Source organism: Dipodomys spectabilis, unplaced genomic scaffold (genome assembly GCF_019054845.1).
Source record: "Dipodomys spectabilis isolate Male_0828 unplaced genomic scaffold, ASM1905484v1 ptg000215l, whole genome shotgun sequence".
Taxonomy (NCBI): domain Eukaryota; kingdom Metazoa; phylum Chordata; class Mammalia; order Rodentia; family Heteromyidae; genus Dipodomys; species Dipodomys spectabilis.
In genome coordinates, this window is record NW_024870892.1 from 576,827 (window position 1) to 601,934 (window position 25,108).

The 25,108-nt window shown below is 39.2% G+C and overlaps 1 protein-coding gene across 1 annotated transcript in view; it reads right to left on the minus strand.

The window, feature by feature from the left end:
• Nalcn (sodium leak channel, non-selective) overlaps positions 1–25,108 on the minus strand; it is a 213,227-nt gene that overhangs the window by 72,314 nt on the left and 115,805 nt on the right. Inside the window, exon 14 of the mRNA XM_042697164.1 lies at positions 19,035–19,109. Within this exon, the coding sequence (XP_042553098.1) occupies positions 19,035–19,109 (75 nt within the window). The remainder of the gene's footprint in view (positions 1–19,034; positions 19,110–25,108) is intronic.

Here is a 25,108-nt window from a genome sequence, read left to right on the forward strand (position 1 = left end):
TGCTGTGGCTCAAGTGGTAGAGTGCTAACCTTGCATGCATGAGGCCCTGGGTTCAATTCCTCAGCACCACATAAGCAGAAAAAGCCAGAAGTGGTGCTGGGGCTCAAGTGGTAGAACTCTAGCCTTGAGCTGAAGAGCTGAGGGACAGCGCCCAGGCCCAGAGTTCAGGCCCCACGACCGACAAAACAAAAACAAAAAAATCAGCACAATTACTCTTTCCATAGAGATTTTTTCCAGTCCAACGAAGAGCTAAAACGTGAAGGGGGCTGTCTTACTTCATTACCAGTAGCAACACAACCATTTGTCCTTCCCCATCCATGAGCTATGACTTAGACACAAATGGAGAGAAAACAGAGCTAGACAGGACTGGTAGATCTACACTGGAGAGAGGGCCAGTGTCAGGAGATGGGGACAAATAAAAGTGTTCCGTGATACTTTGAAGTCACTTGAAAGTTTCTTTAAAAAGATAATAAAATGATAGTCCACCTTTTATCCAAATTCTTTCTCCTTCCTGCACTGAAGCACAGATTTCTCTCAGAGTTAATCTACTTTGATGTAAATGAGTGAATAATATCAATAAAAGAACTGGATATGAATTTAAGATCATCATTACCATTCCCTCCAAAAGCAGGCCTTTTAACAAAAAAAGTAATTATAATTGCAAATGTCCATTAAAAATCCAAAGATCATGAGTTTAGAAGGGAAGGCGCATACTATAGAGAATGCTAAGCTTTGTCCCTTTATGTTGGAAAACCCCAATGTAAAGAACAGACAAAAGAGAGAGTTGATAATACCTCCAACTGAGCCTGAAGTCTGACTCTCACTGAGAGATCAGATGATAGTTCTGTAGCAGAGTCACTTAGTAAAAGGAGAAAAAAAGCACATTTGCAGAAAAAAAGGAAATTAGAATCAAAGCAATCAATTTCAAACCTTGAGCTTTAAAAATATAAATCATCTAAGCCCAGGCTATTCTATAGCTCAGCGTCTGTCTCCCTGAGATATCGGGATGGAGGGGAGGGGAGTTGAAAGACTTTCCCCTTCACTGGGCTTCCCAGGAAAGCAGGACTGAATTACTGTGCGTGGCACGGAGCCTGCTCTGCCTCGTTGCTTACATCTTCTGCGTCCCTGCCTGCACTTTCTTCTGCACAGGTGTTCAGATGGTAAGCAGTTTCACTTCCCTTCTGCAAGCTCTGACAAATAACTGAATTGGAGGATGACATTAAGTAGAATTAGGAGGGGGGGGTATTTTTTTTTTTTTTTTTACCTGTGTGATGTTCCTAATGAAAACAATTTCAAAACCATCCAGACTTGTGAACAACTCTAATTTTCACATCAAGTCTATGCTGGTTAGCAAAGCACACATAGATGTGTGGATTAATGTAACGGGAGGAGCAGTTTCTGGCTGTTGTGGGTATTAAAAAGCTGACCACATTATGTTCAATGAGGGAAGGCTGGCTACTCGGCTTCTTCACACCAGGCATATGCTCACTCTCCTGGGTCTCTACATGGCCTCACAATTCACAATAGTTTTCATGAAGCTTCAAGAATTACTATTTTTTTTTTCCAAGGGAATTTCCTTAGCTAATTTGTTTGTGTGGTTTTATGACACAAGTTGCGTGGTTTCTGGGTGAAAACAGATGGGCTCTCTGGAGTGCTGATCAAACACATTGACTTTAAGCGATATCCCTGGGTTATTATAAAATCTTGCTATAAAACTGTAAAGAAAAATCCCCCAGTAACTTGTTAAATCTCCCTGTTTCTCAAAGGGGGAAACTGTTATTTTTGGCTATGGGCAAAGGACAGTGAACTTGCATGATTACATAAGAGACAGCAATACTAGATGCTTCTAAAATGTTTCTTCTAAAAAAGGAACAATCTTTAATAAACCCAGTACTCTCAAGGTCAAATTGGGGATTCAGTTGCTTTGGCAAGTCTGCCGAAACCACCCATGTAAAACTGGTGGGCTTATTTTATTGTTGGCACAATGAGCACAATAACCATATTTTTGTATGACAACTGGGCACCCCCAAACATACACAGCAATTTTATCACATGAGTGGATTCATTGTATGCAATATATTCTTTGACACATAGATTCTAATCTGTTACTCATCCATCTATCATCCAATCATTCACCCACCCATCACTCATCCATCCATCCATCCATCCACCTACTCATCTACCCAGCCATCCATCCCAATCATCCATCCACCCACCCATCCACCCACCCACCCATTTACCCATCTACCCGTCCACCAACCCATCCATCTATCCACCCATCTACCCACCCATTTACCTACCTACGCATCCACCAACCCACCAACTCATCCATTTACCCATCCACCTACCCACCTATTTACCCATCCACCAACCCATTCATCTATCCAACTACCCAGCCATTTACCCATCTACGCATCCACAAACCCACCATCCATCCATCCATCCATCCATCCATCCATCCATCCATCCATCCATCCATCCATCTAGTTTGCCAAGTAAGGAGGTCTGGGGAGAGTTGTTGTGCTATGCGAGTGGGAGACGCTGGGCACGGGGAGTAGAGCAGATGTTCCATGCTCTGACGTGGGCTCCCAGGTGAGCACATACCCAGGGTGGTTGATTTGTGCAATCCCTGAAATGTGCATGTAATGTTTCTTTTTGTGCTCTTCACACTGAACACCCACTCTTACAACTTTTAAATATCCTTCAGAAGGTTACTTGGACAACATGGTAAATAATATCTAGAACACCGCTAAGCTAGTGGCGACTCAATAAATTCTGAAGAGAAATATGAATCTATTTAAAAAGTAGAATTGTCTCATTATACTGAATGGATACATTATACTTATTGGCTGTAAAAATCCCATTAATGGAATGAATTACTTAGCCAGAGATGATGAATTAAGATTGTTTTGCTATGTTTTCTGTTCTTCTAGACCCCAAACTCCTTGGTTTGACATTATATCTCTCTTGTGTTATTCAACTGAGACACAATTATTTTGGTTTGGGAAATTAATGAATCATAGAAATATGCTTATTATGATAAAATACATTGCTCCATGCTAACTACATATTTAGTTCATTTTATCAGATGACTAGCCTGTAACATAGAAAACCCAACACCAAAGAGAATTAAGTATATGTATATTTATATACATGTATCTGCACAAGTATATGCAACCTGTGTATGTGTATACATAATTTTGTGATTGTCCTCCCTTTTTGAGTTAGGAAACATGATAGTACAGTCTAAGTAAACACAATTAAATAGAAAACATGACACATATTTAAATTTTGGTTCCATTTTATAATGAGAATCTTCACTCTTTTATATAAATGCCATCTACATAAACAAGATAGCATGCTGCCTATGATTTAAATTAGTATAAAAAATTTAAAATTTAAAATTGCTATAAAAACCCAAGCTCAGCCAGATGCTGTTAGCTCCCACCTGTAATCCTCGATGCTCAGGGGACTGAGATCTGAGGATCACCATTCAAAGCCAGTCCAGGCAGGAAAATTCATGGGTCTATTATCTCCAATTAACCACCAAAAACCTGCAATGGAGCTGTAGCTCAAGTGGTATAGTTCCACTCAGTTTTGAGTGGAAATGCTATGGGACAGCCACCAGGCCCTGAGTTCCAGCCCCAAAGCCCTTCCTCTACCATAGTGGCTGCAAGGTCTGCAGGAGAACTATATTTCATCCTAGCAAGAGGGACAGATAAAGACCACACACACACACACACACACACACACTTCATTCCTTTACTCCAATTAGTGAGCTTACACACATCTCTCTCTGTCCCATTTCTTCTCCTTCACTATGTTGATTGTTTTATTTTCTCAAGACTCTTGACTCTAAAGGTAAACTGGAAATACACAGAGCCAACCCTTCCTTTTGCTCTGGCCTCCATCCCATGCACCCGTTTTGTAAGGTCACTTCTGGGAGGAGCTGCCTACCCGCCTTGCCGGGCTACCTCCTCATCTCCCATCTGCTCTTCATCTGCCACCTCCATGCACGCATGCACGCATGCACGCACGCACGCACGCACGCCCTAGGCTGCTCTTCCCTGAGTCACACGCATCTCCCACGCTGCTCACTCCTGGGGTCCCTTGAACACCCAGGTTCTGTCATCTTGTGACTTCCTTAGCCCCTGCCTCGTATCCATCTTGGTCTTCTCCCTTTAAATTCATCCTTCCAAATACCAAAACATTCAATTTCTTCCTGTGGTCATCAAAATACACACACACACACACACACACGCACACGCACACACACACCTCTCTCTCTCTATATATATATGTATATTGTGTTTATATATGTGACAATATCCTCCAATGCCTTTGCTTTTCTGCTTTCCTATGTGTCATCACTGCCTTGTGTGTGGAAATGCACAAGGTGAACAAAAGGGCGACAAAGAGTCCTGCTTAATTAAAAATAAGCACCTTCATAAAGGTAAGACAGGCATAATTAGAAAGCTAGAATGCAAAAGCCCTTCCATTCAGTTATTTATCATAAGACTTCATGAGCTATTTTGTCCCTTGTCTGCAGCACACACTCCTTCTAGACTTTAATTTAGAAATCTTCCAGAATCATCTCCTCTAAGAAGAAGTCTCAGAGCAACAATGGGCAATTGAATAGTAAAAGTGCATTGGATCCTATGCTGAGCTCTCTGCGTGGTTAATATTCCTTCTTCATTAAAATAGTTCCCTGTTGTAAGATCTACAATTAGCCATGTCTGTCGTGTTACAGATGAAGAAATCAAGGTCCTGGGAGCTTCAATGAGCCACCCAAAGCCACACAGCTAGTCTTGTGTGAACCTGGAGACTTGACTACACACTTTCTAGTTCCTGGGCTAAATTGTTTCATCCTGCTCTCCTCAAACAATGTTTGCAAGCAAAACATTCCTATTTATGTCTGAACTTTTGTGCTCTCAGTTCCTCTCATTTGTAGCAGGTTTTCCTACTTTCTAAACACAATTCGATTCATTTTTTTTGACTCATCTCCTAGGACCTGCCTGTGATCTTAATTAAGCACATGTTCCTCTGTGTACCTTGTATTTTCTCTGCCTTACTGCCTAGGGCTTTTGCATTCTAGCTTTCTAATTATGCCTGTCTTACCTTTATGAAGGTGCATATTTTTAATTAAGCAGGACTTTTTGTCACCTTTTTGTTCACCTTGTGCATTTCCACACACAAGGCAGTGATGACATATAGAGAGGAGAGGAACAGAGAAGTCCACATCAACATTGGACCCTAAATAGAAAAATATCTTCTATTTGTGATGTTTCTCATCACTCCATTATGCCTTCCTAGAATTCTTTAAGATGTGAAGTCACTCTAACCCACATGAGTGCTATCTTCCACTAGAAATGACAAGTCACAGTGGATTTTCTCTTAGGAAAAAAAACATATAAAGTGTTTAGCTCCTAATAGGTTGGGTACACCTAATGTCTCAAGACACAACTATTATTCAGGCAGTCTGAACTTGGTGTAAAGCTTTGCAGATGTATACATCTTTGAGCAATGAAACATAGTTAATTTATCTGCTGTTGTGAGATTTTACCATAGAAAATTGGTTCCCACTTAAAAACACTCACTTCATTTTGAAACAGCTTTAAAATTACATAAGAATTTCCAAAAGTATAGAGTTCCTGTATACCCTTGACCCAGCTTTCTTAATGTTCACATCTTATATAATCACAAATCAAATGTTCAAAACTAAGAAATTACCCTTGGACAAATACTTTTAACTAAAGTGTAGGACTTACTTTGAATTTCCAGGTTTCTGCCTGAATGTACTTTTTTTGGTTTCACGATTCCATCTAGGATACAACATTGCAGTTGTTGGCTTCTCTCTCTCTCTCTCTCTCCCCCCCCTTCTCATCTCTCTCCTTCCCTCCCTCCCCTCCTTTTCTCTAATGTTTTGGCATCTCAGAATGCTAGCATGAGAATCTTAGCACTAGCTGTCTTTCATTGTTATGAGTCCTCACAGTCCCCCTATCCTTGGGGAATATATTTCATGATCCCCAGAGGCTGCCTGAAAGTAGTACCCTACTCTGTACTACTTGTTTCCTATAGATACACACCCATCGTAAAGTTTAATTCACAAAGTTAAGGGCCGGGAGGGATGAACAGTGTCAATCGTAGAATAGTTATGATGTACTACTATAATGAAAGTCATGTGAAAATGGTGCTCCCCCAACTCAAAATACCTTATTGTAGTTTCAGTAAAGGAAGCACTTGCAGCTTCTCTTTGGTATGGCTAAATTGCCAGCATTACTGCTCTTGGGCTTTGGAGCCATTATTAAGGAAGGAAGGCTTATGCTAATGCCAGCAATGTGCGGACAGTCTATCTGAAACCTGAGCTGGGAAGTAAGTGGCTAACAGGTGGGTGGTATTCATATGATGGACAAAGGGAGGATTCATGCTACCACGTAGGAGAGGACATGGCTGGGTAGCAGGGGATGAGGTGACACCACACTCCTTAGCACAGTGTGCAATTTAAAAACTTAAAGCGTATGAACGGAAACTGGGCCCAGTGGCATCTTTCTGTAGTCTCAGCTCATCAGGAGTCTGAGACTACTAAGAGCCAAGTAGTTTCAGAGACTATCCTGAGAAATATAACAAGATCTTCTCCTACAAAACCAAAAGAACCCTCCTAAAACTAAGGTATTAATTTTACTATAATTTTGAATTTAACATATTTCGATTACCGTTGCATCTGGGTAACTGGAATCAAAGGAGAAACTTCAGAAAAGGGGAATGAATGTCTCTCTGTCATTAGGCTTCCTTAGTGGAAATACATGTATTAACCCTTGTGCACACAAGTCTGTAGTTAGTTTTCTATGCATTTACCTATATGTATGCATGCGCCTTATATACCCATCATGCTGTATGCAGGTATGCTTTATATGTATGAACACATATGAATATATATGTATCTATCTATCTACACAAAACCCAACTTATTTTTTTATTGTGAAAATACTGTACAGAGGGGTTACAATTACATGGGCAAGATAATGAGTACATTTCTTATCAAGCATTGTAGCCTCCTCCTTTGTTTCCCCTTCCCATCCCTTCCCATCCTCCCCCCACCCCCCCACCAAATCCTCCCCCGCACCAAAGTTGTAAAGTTCGTTTTCAGCATAACAATTTGTACATCTCATTGTTGGCAATGGGTCCACCTGTATCCCTATTTAAACGATTTGTTTTTCCCCTTCCCCTCCACAAATTATACCAACATCAAATACAGTGAAAGCAGGGGTTATACTGTGGGGGAGGGACATACAAAGCAACAAAGAAATAATCTTATAAATGTGTTAGAAACAATCGCATGAAAGAAAAAAAACATTTGAATACATATCTTAGGGTTCATTTCCCTAACATCAACTTATCTGGCCTTTTCTGCTTGACTCAGACATATACTAGTTATTGCAAATAAGGGAAACCATGGGACCCATGTTTCTTTGGGCCTGGCTTACTTCACTTAATATAATTTTTTCCAAGTCTTTCCATTTCCTAACAAATGGGCCAATGCCAATTTCATTCTTTCTGATGGAGGCATAGAATTCCCTTGTGTATATATACCACATTTTCGTGATCCATTCATCTACTGAGGGGCATCTGGGTTGGTTCCATATCTTAGCTATGGTAAATAATGCTTCAATAAACATAGTCATGCTGGTAGCTTTAGTATGGTCTTGTTTGTGATCATTTTGGGTAAATGCCCAAAAGTGGAATTGCTGGGTCATAGGGGAGCTCTATGTGGAGTCTTTTGAGGAACCTCCATACTACTTTCCAAAGTGGTTGAACAAGTTTACACTCCCACCAACAATGCAGTAAGGTTCCCTTCTGTCCACATCCCCTCCAGCATCTGTTGTTATTAGAGTTCTTGATTATAGTCATTCTAACTGGGGTGAGGTGGTATCTCAATGTTGTTTTGATTTTCATTTCTTTTATGGCTAGGGAGGTTGAGCATTTATTCATGTGTCTATTGGCCATCCTTCTTTCCTCTTCAGAGAAGTTTCTCTTTAAGTCTTTAGCCCACTTATTTATTGGGCAATTGTTTCTTTGAAGATTTGTTGTTGGGGGATTTAATTTTTTGAGTTCAAGGTATATTTTAGATATGAGACCTTGTCCGTTGTATGGCTAGTGAAGATCTTCTCCCAATCCTGGGCTTTCTATTGATCTTGCTAGCTATGTCCTTTGCCATGCAGAAGCTCTGCAATTTCATGCAATCCCATTTGTCCAAACTTTCTTTGATTTGTTGTGCGAAACCCAACCGTTAATGGATTTTTTTACATATGGTTATAGCCAAGCATGTAAAAATAAGTAAAAAGAAATTTCCCAAATGAGTGTTTTAACTCACCACAGCTCATTGATGCAGAGAATTTAGTCCTGTCTTATTGTCAATGGTTGTCAAATTGTTCTGTGATCTAGTACTGAGTGTTATGCTGCCCTTAATTTTGTTAAAAAAAATCCGCCCAAGCAAATAGCGCCCCCAAATGTAAATGCGAGTGTGCCTAATGGAAGTAGTAGAGTGGTATGCCTTCAGCAGTTGCTGGGTGGAATTGTGGGAGAAGTGAACTTCATGGAATCACACCCTACGGGTGCCCAGAGACTACTGTATGTTTTCTTATAAAACAAACTGACTTCGTACTGGTCCTCCTACCATCTTCTACCATCACTGAGTTAATTCATTTAGGCATCTCTCCTTTGCTTATTTCTAATTTCCTCTTCTGCCAGCATGAAATCTGGCTCTCATTACCGCTAGTAAATTTCCTTTCAGTAAGTTTCACTTTAGTGCACACAGAAAGTTTTGTCGGTAATGGCATTCCTCACAGCATAAACAGAGTCATTGAAAGCAGAAGACACCTATTTTAGACTGGAATCCCCACCTTGGCTGGAGTTTGGATCTCAGCAGTACTCTGTTCCCTTCAGTGATTCCTTTCCAGGCAATGGTCGCACATTTCCTGCATCATTTCTGAGTGTGCATGTGGCCAGCTGTAGATTACATTTTTGGGGGGATCAGTTGTGGGGCTTGAACTCTGGGCCTGGATGCTGTCCCTGAGTTCTTCAGCTCAAAGCAAGTGCTCTACCACTTGAGCCACAGTGCCACTTCTGGTTTTCTGGTGATTTATTGAAGATAAGAGTCTCACTGTCTTTCCTTCCCCGGGCTGGCTTTGAACTACAATCCTCAGATCTCAGCCTCCTGAGTAGGTAGGATTACAGGCGTGAGCCACTGGCGCCTGGCAGATAATTTTTTTTAAACCTTAATAAAATGGCTTATTGGATGCACTACAAAACTTTATATTAACTGACACACTTTATGCAAAAGGTGTTTGTTGTCTTTTAATGCCAGTGAGCTTTGCTTGAAGCCAGTGGCTGTATTGAGGTTCTATCAGCTCTGCAGTGCAGCAAGCACCTTACTCTATCATAGACACAACTTAGCTTTTATAATTTGACAGCACAGCTGTCAGCTCCCACCACTATCTTATATGATTGTTTCCGACCATCTTGACCTGCTTGGCCATCTTGGGTCCACAGGCTGGGTAGCAAATTAGCAATGCTTAAATGTAAATACCCCTCCATGCCCCAAACTCTGAAATCTGAGATATTTCTTATACCACAGATTTGGATAAGGCACACTCAACCTGTATTCAAATTAGACGAGAGCAGAGAACTTATTTGTTTAGTCTGATTTCTTTTGTTCCTGGTGCAATGTCATGTTCATAGAAGGAGCAGACTGTTTGTGAATAAATGAATAATGAGCTGGTGAGTGCGGCGGGAAGGACAGGAAGGTTTTCGAACTCTTCAGAGATGAGAACCAGAGAGGATGTGTGCAACTTGAGTCCTAAAGGCATCGGGGCAGTGACAAGGCCTCTGATATGTTCAGGTCTGGTTTCTCAGACTACACGCGGTAAAATTCATTATTCCAACTGCTCACAGCGAGTTGTAGCGTAGCTACGAAAGTGCCTTTTGGGAATTCAACAGCTGTCAGGCGCTGCATAAAATCGAAAACCAATTGTCACACTGTTGTCTTAGAGCCATAACAATCTAGCTTCCCCTTGCTTTGTGACAGGAGCTAGGAAACAAAAAGTGGTGTTGGCGTGCTTTTCATTCTCTTCTGTGTGTTTTGTTTTTAAATGGTCCAATGCAGTAAGTTCCTAAAATTTTTCTTCTTTTTATTAAAGGATATAAAATAAAAGGAGTGTGTGTGGGCTTGGATTAAGGAGGAGTTGAAGTGTCAAATGCTCCCCAACTTTGGACATGTTTTTCTTACCAACATCACTCTTTTAACAACAATAACAACAAAGCAAATGGGAACTTACTTTGCAGAGTGCTACAGAAAATTAAACTAAAAGTTTCTTTGCACCAACACAATAAACAGCAACATAACCCACAACTCCCCAACACAAACTTGAAGAGATGATCTTAGGTGTATAGTTTTATGTTCATTCAATGGTAAAGGCTAAACTGAACTACCAAGGGAACCTCAGACTTCAACTAGATGAGGAGGAACAAGGAATCCCCAAATGGAATCCCTCAAAGGGCATCTTGTTCAGGGTAAGTATATGGAAAGTGACATGTATGAAGGATTTACAGGAACTCTTCTTCCAGGATTGGAAGCCTTACAGGTATAAAATTTGGGCATTTGTTTGATTCAGGACAGAAGAAAATGGCTCCAACTGCTCAAGCAATGTTCTGGGCTGGCCTAGAATTCTGAGAGCTGTCCTTATTGCTTCATGGTCTCAAGCTCGGGGCTGTGTGGTTTCTCCGCTTTGGAAAAAGACCAGTTGTTCTTGAGGCTAGCGAGCAAGGATTGGGAATGGGATTCAGTTCCTAGAACTGCTGCCACAAACTACCAAGGTCTGGATGTCTTGAAGTGACAGAAATTCATTCTCTCCTAGTTTGAGGGTCAGGAATCAGAGATCAAGTCGACTCCAATTTCCACCTGGAAGTTCTGAAAGAGGGTCTCTAAGCCATAGTGGTCTCCTAGTTTCTAGTGACCATCCATCCTCGATGCTGTGAGTAGAGGAGGAGAGGAGCAGATGTACCACATGGCCCCTGATGTCTTGGTGGCAGGATGCCCTTCTCCATGGAGGTTTGGGTCCCTTCTTTCTTTGTAAGCACCTACTCTATCGATCTCATTTTAATCGATTATTTATCTGAAAAGGCCTTATTTCCCACCCTATCACATCCAGTAGCTACTAAATGGAAATTCTGCATCTTTATGGAGGAAACAGTTCGACTCATAGGAAGAGAACATCTCATTTTTTAAAAAATTAAAATTAAAATTAAAAAAATAAAATGAGTCTACATTAGTGATCCAGGCGGGGATTTCATTCTGACATCTCTACAATGGATTCTAAGGAATGCCACTCTGACATTCTCCCTTTCTCCCTTCCTAAAGCAACATCCACAAGTCTGGCTGTTTTGTTTTCATGGATGCAAACGGTTTACTTCGACCATTCTCATCCTCTTCGGTCTTCCTTGCTAGCTCAATCATGTGCTGCTAGTTCCCCCATCAACCGAACGTTGCTCATTCTCCCTCCTCCATCTCCTTGTGAATTGACAGCTTTCCTTGGGGTGCTTTTTTGCTGCTTTCATGTTGTTCTGATGTATTTCAAAATTGTTCATTCTCTGTCTTTCTTTTTCTCCTTCTCCACGGAGGACATCAGCATTGGGGCTTGAAGTTGGGGTTTGGGTGCTGGTCCTTAGTTTTTTGTTTTTTGCTCAAGGCTGGAACTTTACCACTTGAACCACAGTTCCACTTTTGGCTTTTTTTTGGTGATTAATTGGCCTTCTTGCCTGGGCTGACTTCAAACTATGATCCTCAGATCTCAGTCTCCAGAGAAGCTCAGATTATAGGCGTGAGCCCCCAGCACTGATGAGGACATCAGTCCTAACAGTTACCATTGTTTTTTGAAAGTGTGACTTCCCCATCCCTGAATTAGATCTGATTTCACAGACAATTGACTGTTTCCAATTTTTTCCATTGACTTGTACATCTTTAAGCTGCTATCATGATACTGATAATTGACACTCCCAAAGTCAGAGCCTTTGCTATGACTTGACTTAAACCTTGATCTAAACAGGTCTGTCTCAGACACTTCATTTCTTTAAATTGCTCTTATTACACTCAAATCTTAAAGTGATGTAAGTATTTATTATAAAAAATAAGCGCAACCTTGATGAAACATTTTCAGAAAGCTTCTTACATTGCAGATCAAAGTCCTATACAATGTAAGTTGAAAATGAAAGATTCATGTTCAACCTGAACACCAGTAGAGTAGGTTCAAGTGGCATCTGAGAGCATCAAGTACTTTGAGTCAAATGTGGAGTGGCCCGCCCTCACCGCTAATGATTTATAGTTCTTCAGGGTATTGATTCTCTGCCACGGGGCAGCTGAACACTTTCCAAAGCAATAGAAATCCTGGATATGTTTCCTCCAGCTGTGTGTGTTCCTGCTTGTTGACGCCAGAGTGTTGTAGAACACAAGTGAAATAAAGTTGGGCAGCACGGGAGTGAGTTGCTGCTAACACAGAGAAAAAATTAAAATAAAGTCAGGTGACAATTAGGTATGTTCTCTGAGCACTTAGAGCACGACACATCTGAGAGGAAAAGATGGGCCATTCATCTTCGCCATCTTGGCTGCCATCCCTGCCGTCCTTTCTGCCAGCTGAGTGTGCACACACGCATTCCTGAGCCTCTTTCTTGTGCTCTCTCTCACACACCACCTCTTTGCTGGTAATTTGGTGGCAAGTTTTAAATTTAGGGATTAATTTTGGTAAAACCACCTAACCTATACTTAGCATCGTTGACGTTGACATTGACATTAGTGTCAAGTATCCTCATTTATATTAAATTACCACAGATCTCTAGAATGTTCTCATACTGCAAAGTTGATGTTTGTTATACATAATAGTATATATAACATATATATTTTCATACATACATGTTATGTGCATGTGAACATACATATACACATACATATCTGTAATATATTTAAGTACACTAAAAGTATTGGCTGTTAGATTATAGAGGCTGGGAAGTCTTTCCTCTGCCTTCTGGAGACACAGGAGAGCCAGTGGTAGAGTCTGAGGGCCTGAGAGGCAGAGAGCTGATGGCATTTGTGGAGGAAAGCAGGGGGAAATCAGTAACTCAGCTCAAGCAATCAGGCAAAGAGGGAATTCAAGTTCTTGCACCTTTTTTCGTTTTAACTTTCTCTGGGCTCTCAAAAGACTCAGTGATGATCCTGAATACTGGAGAAGAGGAACTACCAACTGAAAGGCTAATCTCTCCCAGAAACAGCATCCCAAATACTGTTGTTGTTGTTGTTGTTGTTTTTAACCAGGTATTTGTTTTTTTTTTTTTGGTCCGGTCGTGGGGCCTGAACTCTGGGCCTAGGTGCTGTCCCTCAGCTCTTCAGCTCAAGGCTAGTGCTCTACCACTTGAGCCACAGCGCCTCTGCCGGCTTTTTTCTTTTTGCTTATGTGGTGCTGAGGAATTGAACCCAGGACCTCATGCATGCAAGGCAAGCACTCTACCACTGAGCCACCTTCCCAGCCCTCTTTTTTTTTTACTGGCAAAAAAAACTTTATGAATGAATCTGACACATATAATCAACCCTCAGTAAATATTATCCTGGAGCTCACATTCATTGAAAAGACAATGTTTTAAATTATTTTTTGCTTAAAGAATCTCAGTTAATAAAGCAAGAAGCTTCTTTAAATAGCCACTCAGTACTACTCAGTAAATTGCATCAAAGATCAACATTATCACAGGATTCAACTGGAACCAGGATTCAACTGAGACTGGATTCACAGATAAGAAAGCAGTTTTAATTTCATAGCTTTGACTTTAATCTAAATGGACTATCTATATTTCCATTTTCAATAATTATTTCCTTGAGATTTTCTGTAGATTTTTTCCTAATAGTTTAATAAATTTATACTAGTTTCAAGAGAACCCTTTATAAACCTTCTTGTACTGAATTTGCAAAAAAAAAACTCATTAAAACTATAAGAATCCTCTTCTTTTCCAAAGTTTGAAAAAGTCCAACCACATTATCCAGAGCTTCCAAGTCATCTTCTCCTACTATTGTTCAAAGATTAGTTTAGGCCATGTTTTTGCTGTTGCTGTTTGTTTTTAACTCTTATGTCAACTGAGTTGCCTATTCTGTAGTTTACCACATTCACAGATAATTTCATTTATAGTCATTTTGGATCCTATCTAGAAAACCATTTTTCTGGGCACTGGTAGCTCATGTCTATAATCTTAGCTACTCAGGAGACTGAGATCTGAGGATTGAGGTTCAAAGCCAGCCTAGGCAGGAATGTCTTTGATACTCTTATTTCCAATTAACCACCGGAAAACTGGAAGTGGTGCTGTGGCTCAAGTGGTAGAGTGCTCACCTTGAACTCAAAAGCACAGGGACAGTGTCCAGGCCTAGAGTTCAAGACTCACAGCTCAGATAAGTTGATGTTAGGGAAATGAACCCTAAGATATTACTCTTATTTCCAATTAACCAACGGAAAACTGGAAGTGGTGCTGTGGCTCAAGTGGTAGAGTGCTCACCTTGAACTCAAAAGCACAGGGACAGTGTCCAGGCCTAGAGTTCAAGACTCACAGCTCAGATAAGTTGATGTTAGGGAAATGAACCCTAAGATATGTATTCAAATGTTTTGTTCTTTCATGCAATTGTTTCTAACACATTTATAAGATTATTTCTTTGTTGCTTTGTATGTCCCTCCCCCACGGTATAACCCCTGCTTTCACTGTATTTGATGTTGGTATAATTTGTAGAGGGGAAGGGGAAAAACAAATCGTTTAAATAGGGGTACAGGTGGACCCATTGCAACAATGAGATGTACAAGTTGTTATGTTGAAAACGAACTTTACAACTTTGGTGGTGGTGGGGGAGGAGGATTGGGGGGTGGGGTGGGGGGGAGGATGGGAAGGGATGGGAAGGGGAAACAAAGGAGGAGACTACAATGCTTGATAAGAAATGTACTCATTATCTTGCCTATGTAATTGTAACCCCTCTCTACAGTATTTTCACAATAAAAAAAAAAGAAAAAAGAAAACCATTTTATATAGACTTTTTATAGATGTGCAGTTGGGATGGATTTTTGGAACAATCCTTATTTTGAGTGTGAAAAAGAAAAGCACATTAGTGACAATCATGACCCACACTGGTAATATCTTGGGAGGGGGAGGGTGGGAATGGCACTTATATAGGAAGCTCTCAAAATTTGTTCATAAAAAGCTATTTTATTTTCTCCCTAAATCTTATCTTCAAAACAGAGAAAAATCACCTGATTTTCCTTCACCAAAATTCATTGTTACACTTTTTTTTTCTCAAAAGAAGGAATATATGAGGAAACCCGAGCGCTTTAGCATTAAATGCCACTGGGTTTCATTACACATCTGATAGCCACAGGGAACAAAGAGGTATTTTTTTGAGTTTTCATAGCTTTCCTGATTAACTCACCTCCATTTCTCAGAAAATAAACCTTATCTCCACAGTTATCAGGTGACTATATTGATGACTCTGTCACACAGAATGTCATTATCTATAAAAAATTAATAGTCCTATTGGTAAGCTCTACTGCATGACTGAGTTATGAATGATATTTATATACAGATGTAGATTGAATCAATGCAGTTTAGAAGTTCAGAGTCTAGAATTCTGGTCCAAATGACCTGAGTGTGCCTCCTAGCTCTGCCATTTACTATGAGAACTTAGGCAAAATATTTAATTTCTTGATGATTTTTTATCCTCAGATAAGATGGATATAATAATAATACTTTTACTGCCTGGTGATTTTGAAGTGGACATATAAATGGTTTGGTGCTGACCAAACAATTCAACAAATATGGAATTTACAGGCTGGTGTGTAGTGCAGAAGCAGTTAACATTTTTTTTTTTCCCCCGCTGGTCATGGGGCCTGAACTTGGGTCTGGGCGCTGTCCTTCAGCTCTTCAGTTCAAGGCTAGTGCTCTACCACTTGAGCCACAACACCACTTCCAGCTTTTTCTGCGTATGTGGTGCTGAGGAATCATACCCAGGGCCTCATGCATGCAAGGCAAGCACTTTACTACTGACCTTCCCAGCCCCAGTAACTTATTTTTTTAAGTTAGAACTGAACTAAGGCATAATTTAGAACATGTGGTACTTTCTGTAAATTGAAATGATAGGAAAGTATTTTTCTTAACATTTTAATTAATTCTTTTAATTTAATTAGTTTTAGTCTCTAGGGATAGTGAAAATAGAGCATATACATTTACTATTGAAAGCTAGTTCATTGTACATGTAAAATTATGTATCAAATATTTACGACAGGAAGTGGCGCTGTAGCTCAAGTGGTAGAGCGCTCGCCTTGAGCTGAAGAGCTGAGGGACAGCGCCCAGGCCCAGAGTTCAAGCCCCACGACCGACAAAAAAAAAAAAAAATATTTACGACAAGCTACAGTACAGAACACGATGCTTGAATACCCACATTATTACACCCCCAAGGGCACGAATCAATGTGTATGCATGCTTGCCTACAAGTGTGTATGTGGGTATTTACGTTCTTGAAATTATTCTACCTGAAAACCCAAGATCATTGCAAATAAGAAAAACCATGGGAAAAAAACAAATCATATCATCAAACATCCTGATGCAAAAGTGAAATTAAATGAACCAGGAACATTTTAACTTAGAATAGTAATATTTGCTTCAATGAATTTCAACTATGAAGTCGAGAGTACCTTAGGTATGAAGATCATAGATGAATTTAACAGATATGTAGTTCTAGTTCAATTATGAATAAGAACAATGTGAAGAGCATTAATGAAAATGGAAGTTCTGCTTTATTTTGATTGGAGTTTTCAGTGCTCAAGTATCTTTAACAACTCAAGGAAAATACTCCAAATTATAGGTTAGCACAATTGAATAAGAAATTCTGCTATTCAGAACTTCCAGAAACACAAAACCTACTAATACCTAGCAAATGATTAAATAAAAATGATTGTCTTAGTAATGACATATTCTAACAATGAAGAGCCATATGTTGCGTAAAACTTTATAGCTCAGAAAGGCAGATGACAATGTCCTGATTTTCACTGTTTTTTTTAAACTGGGGCCAGATAAAAATAAAATGAGATGTCTAACATGACTATTAAGTATGTAAATGACAAAAATAAGATAAAGAATTTAAATAAGCCTCATATATACATCTATGTGCATGTGTGTGCTAAAAGGCAGAAGAAAATTAATATTGCAAAGTATTCTCTTATTTCAATTCTTAAGTTGAAAAATTTGCTTCATATATACTTATTTCACTGAATTATTTAAGTGTTGGCTAGGATTATATATATGGCCAGTACTGAGTTACCCCACACTGAATAAGACTGTAGCTTCAGTTAGGAAAAAAATTGAATAGCTTTAATTTTATATATTAATACACTTTTTATGGTATGTTATCAGGGGCTATCTATGCATACTCAACATGGTGTTTAGGAAAAATCTGTATCTAAACTCCAGATTTGGAAGGTCAGTCTTCACCAGAAGATTTTTTTTGATTATAACAAATGATATAGTTTATTCTTTTCAATTTTGTATGCACATATTACATTTTTTTTTTTGCCAGTCATGGGGTGGGTCTGAACTCTGGGCCTGGGCGCTGTCCCTCAGCTCTTCAGCTCAAGGCGAGCACTCTACCACTTGAGCCACATGCCACTTCTGGCTTTTTTCTTTTTGCTTATGTGGTGCTAAGGAATTGAACCCAGGGCCTCATGCATGCAAGTGCTCTACCACTGAGCAACCTTCCAAGCCCCAATATTACATATTTTTATATAAGAGTGACATAAATATTTTGCATCAATGGCATAATATAATGCCCTAAATCTCACTTTAAGATTGTCTCCTTGCTACCCTAAACAGTTAGGATCTAGAAAAGAATTATCTCTACCATAAACCATTTAACCTGTGCAGCTCTAGATCAGTTTAAAAAACACCTTCCTCAGTATGTACAAATAGGAATTGGTATATAAAATGGTATTTTTCTTCTTGTTTATATGCTTGGTTAAAGCAGTAGTGTTATAGAGAAGGGTTATAGAAATACAGAGTTCAAAGTAAATGTTACATATATTAATACCAATTAAGATAATTCTCGATAGGTCATGTTTTCTTTCTGTGTTAAAAATAGACAGCTTTTGACAATCCTGACTTTGTAGGGCCTTTGTATCATCCTGGTCATACTGCTGTTAGCTTTGTTTGGTTCTGTTTGCTAACATCTCAGCTATTCTTTCTGTGTTGTAGAGGTCATCCCAGAAAACCTTTCTCTTCAGCAACCATACTTCTGAAAGTGTTTGACTCTTCAATAGATCCAAATACGCAAACCAAGTATCCTTCATGCAACAGAAGCAATGGGAATAGCTACTTGACCATACCTGCTATCGTTCCACCATTAATAACATGACCTTAAAGCCTTCTATTTCCATATGCTGGGTATAATACTACCCTGACACACAGTCTGTTTCATAATGAGGTACAATTCTGGTCATTTATTCTATTCTATCTCTTCTAATCACTATGGTCACCCAGATTAAATTTTCTTTTCATATCTAGAGGTCAGAAAAGTCAGTGTTTAATTTTTTGTGATCATGATCAAGAACATTATATATAATTAGACAAAAATGGCAATCTGGTTCTGCATCATTTGATTTCCAAAAATGCTCTATCTAATGGACCAGAGTCCAACTTATTAAACTATGCCCATCTTACTTTTATTCAAACAACAGTGATATAAAAATATCCTTTGGAATTTTATAGTTATACAATTTAACCCTTATTATATTAGATAAACATTAAACATAGAAAGAATATTGTTTTGCCAACTCAGATTATCTTCAGTTAATACATTCTATTTGGTTTTTCTTTGAGGCTCACTTTCTATTACTGTAAACACAGGATTGGCTCTTAGTAATTTCACCTTTGATATTCGAAATGCAGTTAAGAAAAATCTTTCATACATTACTTACTTGTTTAAGCTTCTTTAAGTCTTCATCAAGTTCTAAGTTGTCCAAAATAACAGCCACAAACAAACTCAGGAGAATCTATAAAATGGTTAAATAACAATGAAAAAGAAACCCCACATGCATTAAATATCCAAATAATTTATTTAATAGAAAATATCCTGCTAAGATATAGTGCACATAGAATTCATAACATGAGATACAAATATTCAGTGTGAGTCATGTTATCAGCGAACACATGAAAAGAAATATATATGCTAACTGAAATAAACCAGATGAATATTAATGTGCTTCACGATGCCAATTTATAAAGGAAATAAATAAAAGATATTTTTAGTAATTTCACAAACCCGCTGCAAAGACTATGTGCTCAGAAAATGTTCTGAAGTTTTAATAAAAATGCTTAATATGCAAAAGTGCTTGTTCTAGGGTTATTTGCAATCACAAAATACTGGCAATCATATCCAATCTTGAATGAGTAGTTGATACCCATCTAGAGAGATACTTTTTGGTATTGTTGTTGTTGTTGTTCGTGGGGCTTGAACTCTGGGCCTGGGCAATGTCACTGAGATCTTCAGTTCAAGTTTAGCACTCTACCACTTGAGACTCAGCACCATTTCCAGTTTTCTGGTGGTTAATTGGAGATAAACAGCCTCACAGACTTTCCTGCTTTGAACTTTGATCCTCAGATCTCAGCCTCCTGAATAGCTGGGATTACAGGTGTGAACCACCTGCTTAGAGAACTACATTTTAAGCTTTATGTAGCCACTAAACATTTCCATTATAGTGGGTCCAAGATGGCCTTCACTGTTCCTCTTGGCTGCTGAGGTCCTTTCCTGGTGGGGGGTCCCACACTGATTATACATAGCCAGTTAAGTTCAGGAAAAGGTAGACTGCATCATACAAGGTGTGGTAATAAAAGACAATGTGGCCTTTACTCTCCTCTCTCTTGGATTGTCTGTTCTAGAAGAAGCCAGGTGTCATTTTGTGAGACACATGAAAAGACCCATGGAGTGGTGACCTGGGGCTTCCTGCTGGCAGCCTGAAGACACTGAAGTCTCCTTCCAGCAGTCATGTGAGCAACTCATCTTGGAAATAGATAGTCTCAGCCCAAGAATAGCTTCCAGGCCATGGTGGACATACCTTGAGTATAATTTTTAGAGACTACACCTGCTCAGGAAACCTGGTCCCAGATGGCTGACTCACAGAATCGACTTGGGATAAGTAAGACTAATTTATTACCAAACTCCTTACATAGGACTAGATGACCAGTGCTATGAAATTTTATAGTAACAATATTGAAAACTGCTTCTATAACAATAGTAAGATTACATATGGCAGAAGTCTAGCTATCTATAAAAAGGAATGATGGAGAATATACTAGAAGGAGATATTTTACAAATGCTAATGTGCCATTTGTGTGGTGAATAATGAGTTTTCCCCCTTTCTATAATATATCCTAAGCTGAAAAAGATAAATATTTCTTTTCAAACAGGTATATATTGATAAAGAAAAAGAATGTAACTGTATAGTTATACCAAAATATTTTAATTTCTAGTTCTCCTTTAATTTGGAATTTGTTATTATCTCTTGCAGTCCTGTTTTATAGCTTCAATTTCATTCTTAACCAATTATTTCCATTTTTTTATTATTAGGTAGTTGAGCACGAAGGTTAGGAAATTGAGGCAAACTTGACCTTGGTTTTCAGTACCTTCTAGAGAGATTGTTCTGTGGAAGTTAATGGCAGCTTTCCTTCAGGTTTAAAGAGTATATAATGAGGAAATTGTGACAGGATACACTTGGCTGGTGTTAGTATCAGTCCTTATTTTATTTTATTTTATTGTAAGGGTGATGCATAGAGGGGTGACAGTTACATAAGTAAGGTAATGAGTACATTTCTTGTTACCCCCTCCCACATTTTCTCCCACTTTCCCTCCCCTTGGACTCCCTCCCCCTCAAGTTGTAAAGCTCATTTCCAACATAGTGTCTTGTGAGTATGGCTGTCATATAGTTATGTTCTTTCTTTGACCTTTGTCTCACCATTGTGTTATTCTCCTTCCCTTCCCCAAATCAGATAAACATATATACCAGATGCAGGGTACCACAATCAAAACCAGTGACAAAGTGTCATTGGGGATCCTACTAGAATGTGTAAAAGATGCAGAATGGCCCAGAAATGGGCTTTCTCCTGACATGACCTGTCCTGCTCTGCCTCTGACAGGTGACCATCAGTCTTACCCCGTTGGTTTTGTTTGGTGTGGTGTTGTCTCTGATGCTGTTGTGTAATGCCTATGATGCAGGTGTGTCAAACTGGTTCACTGAAATAGTAACTGGACAGTGTAAAGTGCAATTTGGAAAATGGTGGTTAGATAACAGAATGATTGCTTTCCTACATTTGAAAACAAACAGTGGATTATATATTGTTCTCAGAGAAGAAGACTAGAGACTGAGGTGGGATTCTTCCTGCATTTTCTCCTTATCATGGCAGATTCAGTTTGACTTTCACAGTTAGATAAGAGAAGGCACATTTTGTAAGGGAACAGCTTTGGCTTTTCTAAGGAAAATGTAGATGGTTATTTGTTAGAGGGAACCCCAAACATGCAGGACTGAGAACAAAATGTTGAGGGGAGGTTAATGAAGAACAAATTTAAGATTGGGAAAAAAAGCCATTAAGCTAGCACGAACCCTAATTTCATTCACTGAAGATGTCTGTGTTTAGGTTTCATTGTTCAACAGATAACCTGATCTCAAAACCACAGACATGATTTATGTGGATTCATAGCTTGAGGTTCCTCCCCACGTGCTATTTGGGCATGGACTTCTAGCTGCATCTTTGTCTTCGTGTCCCCAGCATAAGGCACCGTGGTAAGGCGGGGACTTGGCACCTGGGGTGAGAGCTAATGGCTCAGCTCTTTGGAATGGAAATGGAAATTAGTGAGACCAGAGTGAGTCTGCAGCTGATTATGAGGTGGTGGAAATTACTTTGTAGGTTTGTTTTTGGAGACTCTAATGAGACAGTAACCATCGTGACTAAGAACTAGAGGTGAGAGAAGGCAAGCAGCTTGGATTCAGTTGTATCTCATCTACCTTGTTAGTGATATATTATTTTCCTCTAAAGTCAGGGTGGAATTGGACGGAGGGAGCAGGCTGGCCTGGTATCTGCGGTTTACCAACACATGGCGTCCTTAGTCATGAGAATGCCTGACAAGTCCTCACTGGGAAAGTGAGACTCACTCTTCACGTCTCTGGGCATTTCTGTTTGTTGTTCTGTTTTTATATAAAATTGAGGGAATACTCATTAATAATCTAGATCCATGACACTAGCTTGGAGCTTGCTTTCATTCATTGACCCGGGTGCTGTGCTAAAAGGTTTTCCATGGCTGTTTTGGGTGGCTTACAGGTTTAGCTTAAAATACTATTGATATAATAACGATTATTTAACAGGGACTTGCCCCACTAAGTCATTAGAGTTTACTTGTGTACATGAAATACTTTTATATGCTGGCAGTGCTACCTTCTGTAATTGATAGCTGTAAATTATGTAACTCTCTCTCTTTTCCTTCTTTCCTTTTGTCTTTCCTTCCTTCCATCTATCCATCCTTTCTTTTGAACTCAGGGCCTCCTACTTGCTCAGTAGGAGCTCTATCATTAGGGCCACTCTCCAAGGACCCCTTGAAGGCTTAAAAGTCTTACATGTTAGAATTCTTATGAATGTTGTAACATCATTTGTGAAATTTCAAAAGTGAAATTTTCAGTGTCAATATGGCTTCTGCCTTGCTATCTCCCAGGTGTTTGGTTACTGTCCTGTCTCTTATGATTTTTTCTCTTTCTTTTACTTTTCACACCATTCTGAAAGTGCACAGATTCACCTGATCTAAGTGTTTGCTAGGCATCACACAGGTATTAAACATAGAGTTGTTTTTCTGACCTTTATACATAAATACATTTTAGTTACATAAATGACTAACATCGTTCTGTTTCCAAGTTTATTTCCTCAGTCACTCTTTTTGATCCACCATGGCTCTCCTCTATATAGAAGACTCATTAAGAGCTGAGTGCCAGTGTCTCATGCCAAACCAAGCAGAAAAGTCCTGGAGAAATCTTAACTAGCCAGCAAAAAATGGGAAGTGAAGCTGTGGCTCAAATGGTAGAGTGCTAGCTTTGAAAGAAAAAGCCATGAGAGACTGTAAGGCTCTGGATCAAAGCACTAGTACAGGCACCAGAAAAGAAAGAAAAGGAAAGGAAAACAACAACAACAAAAACAATAACAACAATAACAAAGACTGTCATTGGGACTAGAACGATTCAGATGGCTGAAAAGTATATCTTTTTAAGTGGACAGCCTCATCACTTGGAATGGATTTATTTGGTTAATAGTTTTTATCACTATAGTAACACATTCTATTTTGATTTCTTTTTAACTCTAGATGTCATGTAGTCTTAACCTTATCCTATCTATTGTTCCCTTTTTCTTTTCTTTCCCTGAAGCTGAGTTTTATTCCTTTATCTTTTAGATAGCTTATAGCTGGCTCTTTAGCTAAAATGCTACCCTTCCTATCTTTAAATTATTTTCAAGTATGCAGTAAAAACACAGCAGGAGTCAAATTAATATCCTCCATTCTTTCATTTCTCTCTCTTTTCTCTCTCTCTCTTAACATTTATAAGAAGGCCATCTTAAGCTGTCTTACAGACTGTACTATGAAACCATTCCTTTTTTATACGGGTCAACAAAAAGTCAAATGTAATCAGAGCAATGTAAAATGGGATCCATTCCGTGCAGACGCACTTTTAAATGAATTCTATAAAATCAAGTTATTTAATTTACACTTTGGAATGCACATTTCTATCAGCAAAATGTGACTGTTCTCAGCAAGCTGCTGCTACCAAGGCAGAATCAAGAAATGGCTGTGCTAATTTCAGCACTTCAAAGGTAACAAAAAGACCATCTACAATAAATGCTTAATTACATTTTCTCCCCTTTCTGTATTCACATCACAGGTTTTCCTTTGAGACATTAATAAAGGGAGAGACACCAAAGAGGGAGAAATAGATCTCTTCTCCAGTCACACATCCCCCTTTCCCTACCTCCAAATCTCCGGCAAAAGTGATAGAAAGGATAAATTCCACAAGCATTTGGGAAAGCGCAATCAACAGGAGCAGAAATACAGAGTACATACGTGCAGAATGGAGATTTTAAATGGATAATAGATAATCATTATGAATATGCATTTGCTATATACTTGAGCTTGACTTTCATTGTGAGCTGACAAATTGGTGCCCTCAGGAGTGATAAAACTGCCTGCTGTTTCTTATTCCAGGACAATCTGCAGGCTAAACTTTTTTTTCCCCCTGTTGTTGTTGTTGTTGTTTGGCACCTGCCTGTTTCTGACATGACTACATCAGAAACTCACCGGGTTGCATAGCACTGCATGTGAGCATGGATGAAAGGCACATTACAGGTTGTATATTTATGTAGATTTCCCCAAATTTGAGTTCAGATGTTTTGAAATATGTTACAAATAGAAACATAAAACTGAATAAAAATTCTCACTTCAAGCCTACAGACAGATTTATGGAATAGCGATTTGAACCTGAAACATGCTTTTCGTGTTAGAGTCCTGTGATGTGTCTATAATATAGGCCTAACCCCTTCAAGCAGAATATTGGCATATACAACTGGGTGCAATGGCTTGGGGCTGTAATCCCAGCTACTTGGGAATGACAGTTTGAGGTCAACCTGGGTAAAAGCAGTACATGAGAAGCCAGGTGCTGGTGGCTCACACCTATAATCCTAGATACTCAGAAGGCTGAAATCTGAGGATTATGATTCCAAACCAGCTGGGGCAGGAAAATTCTTGAGAGTCTTATTTCCAATTAACCTCCAGAAAACCGGAAGTGGCCTGTGACTCAACATAGTAGAACACTAGTCTTGTGCACAAAAGCTCAGGGACAGCACCCAGGCCCTGAGTTCAAGCTAAACCAACAAATGACTAACAACAATAACAACCAAAAAACATGCAGGAGATGACCATCTCAACCAAAAAAAAGCTTTTCCAACTACATAGGAAGCAGTGTAAATA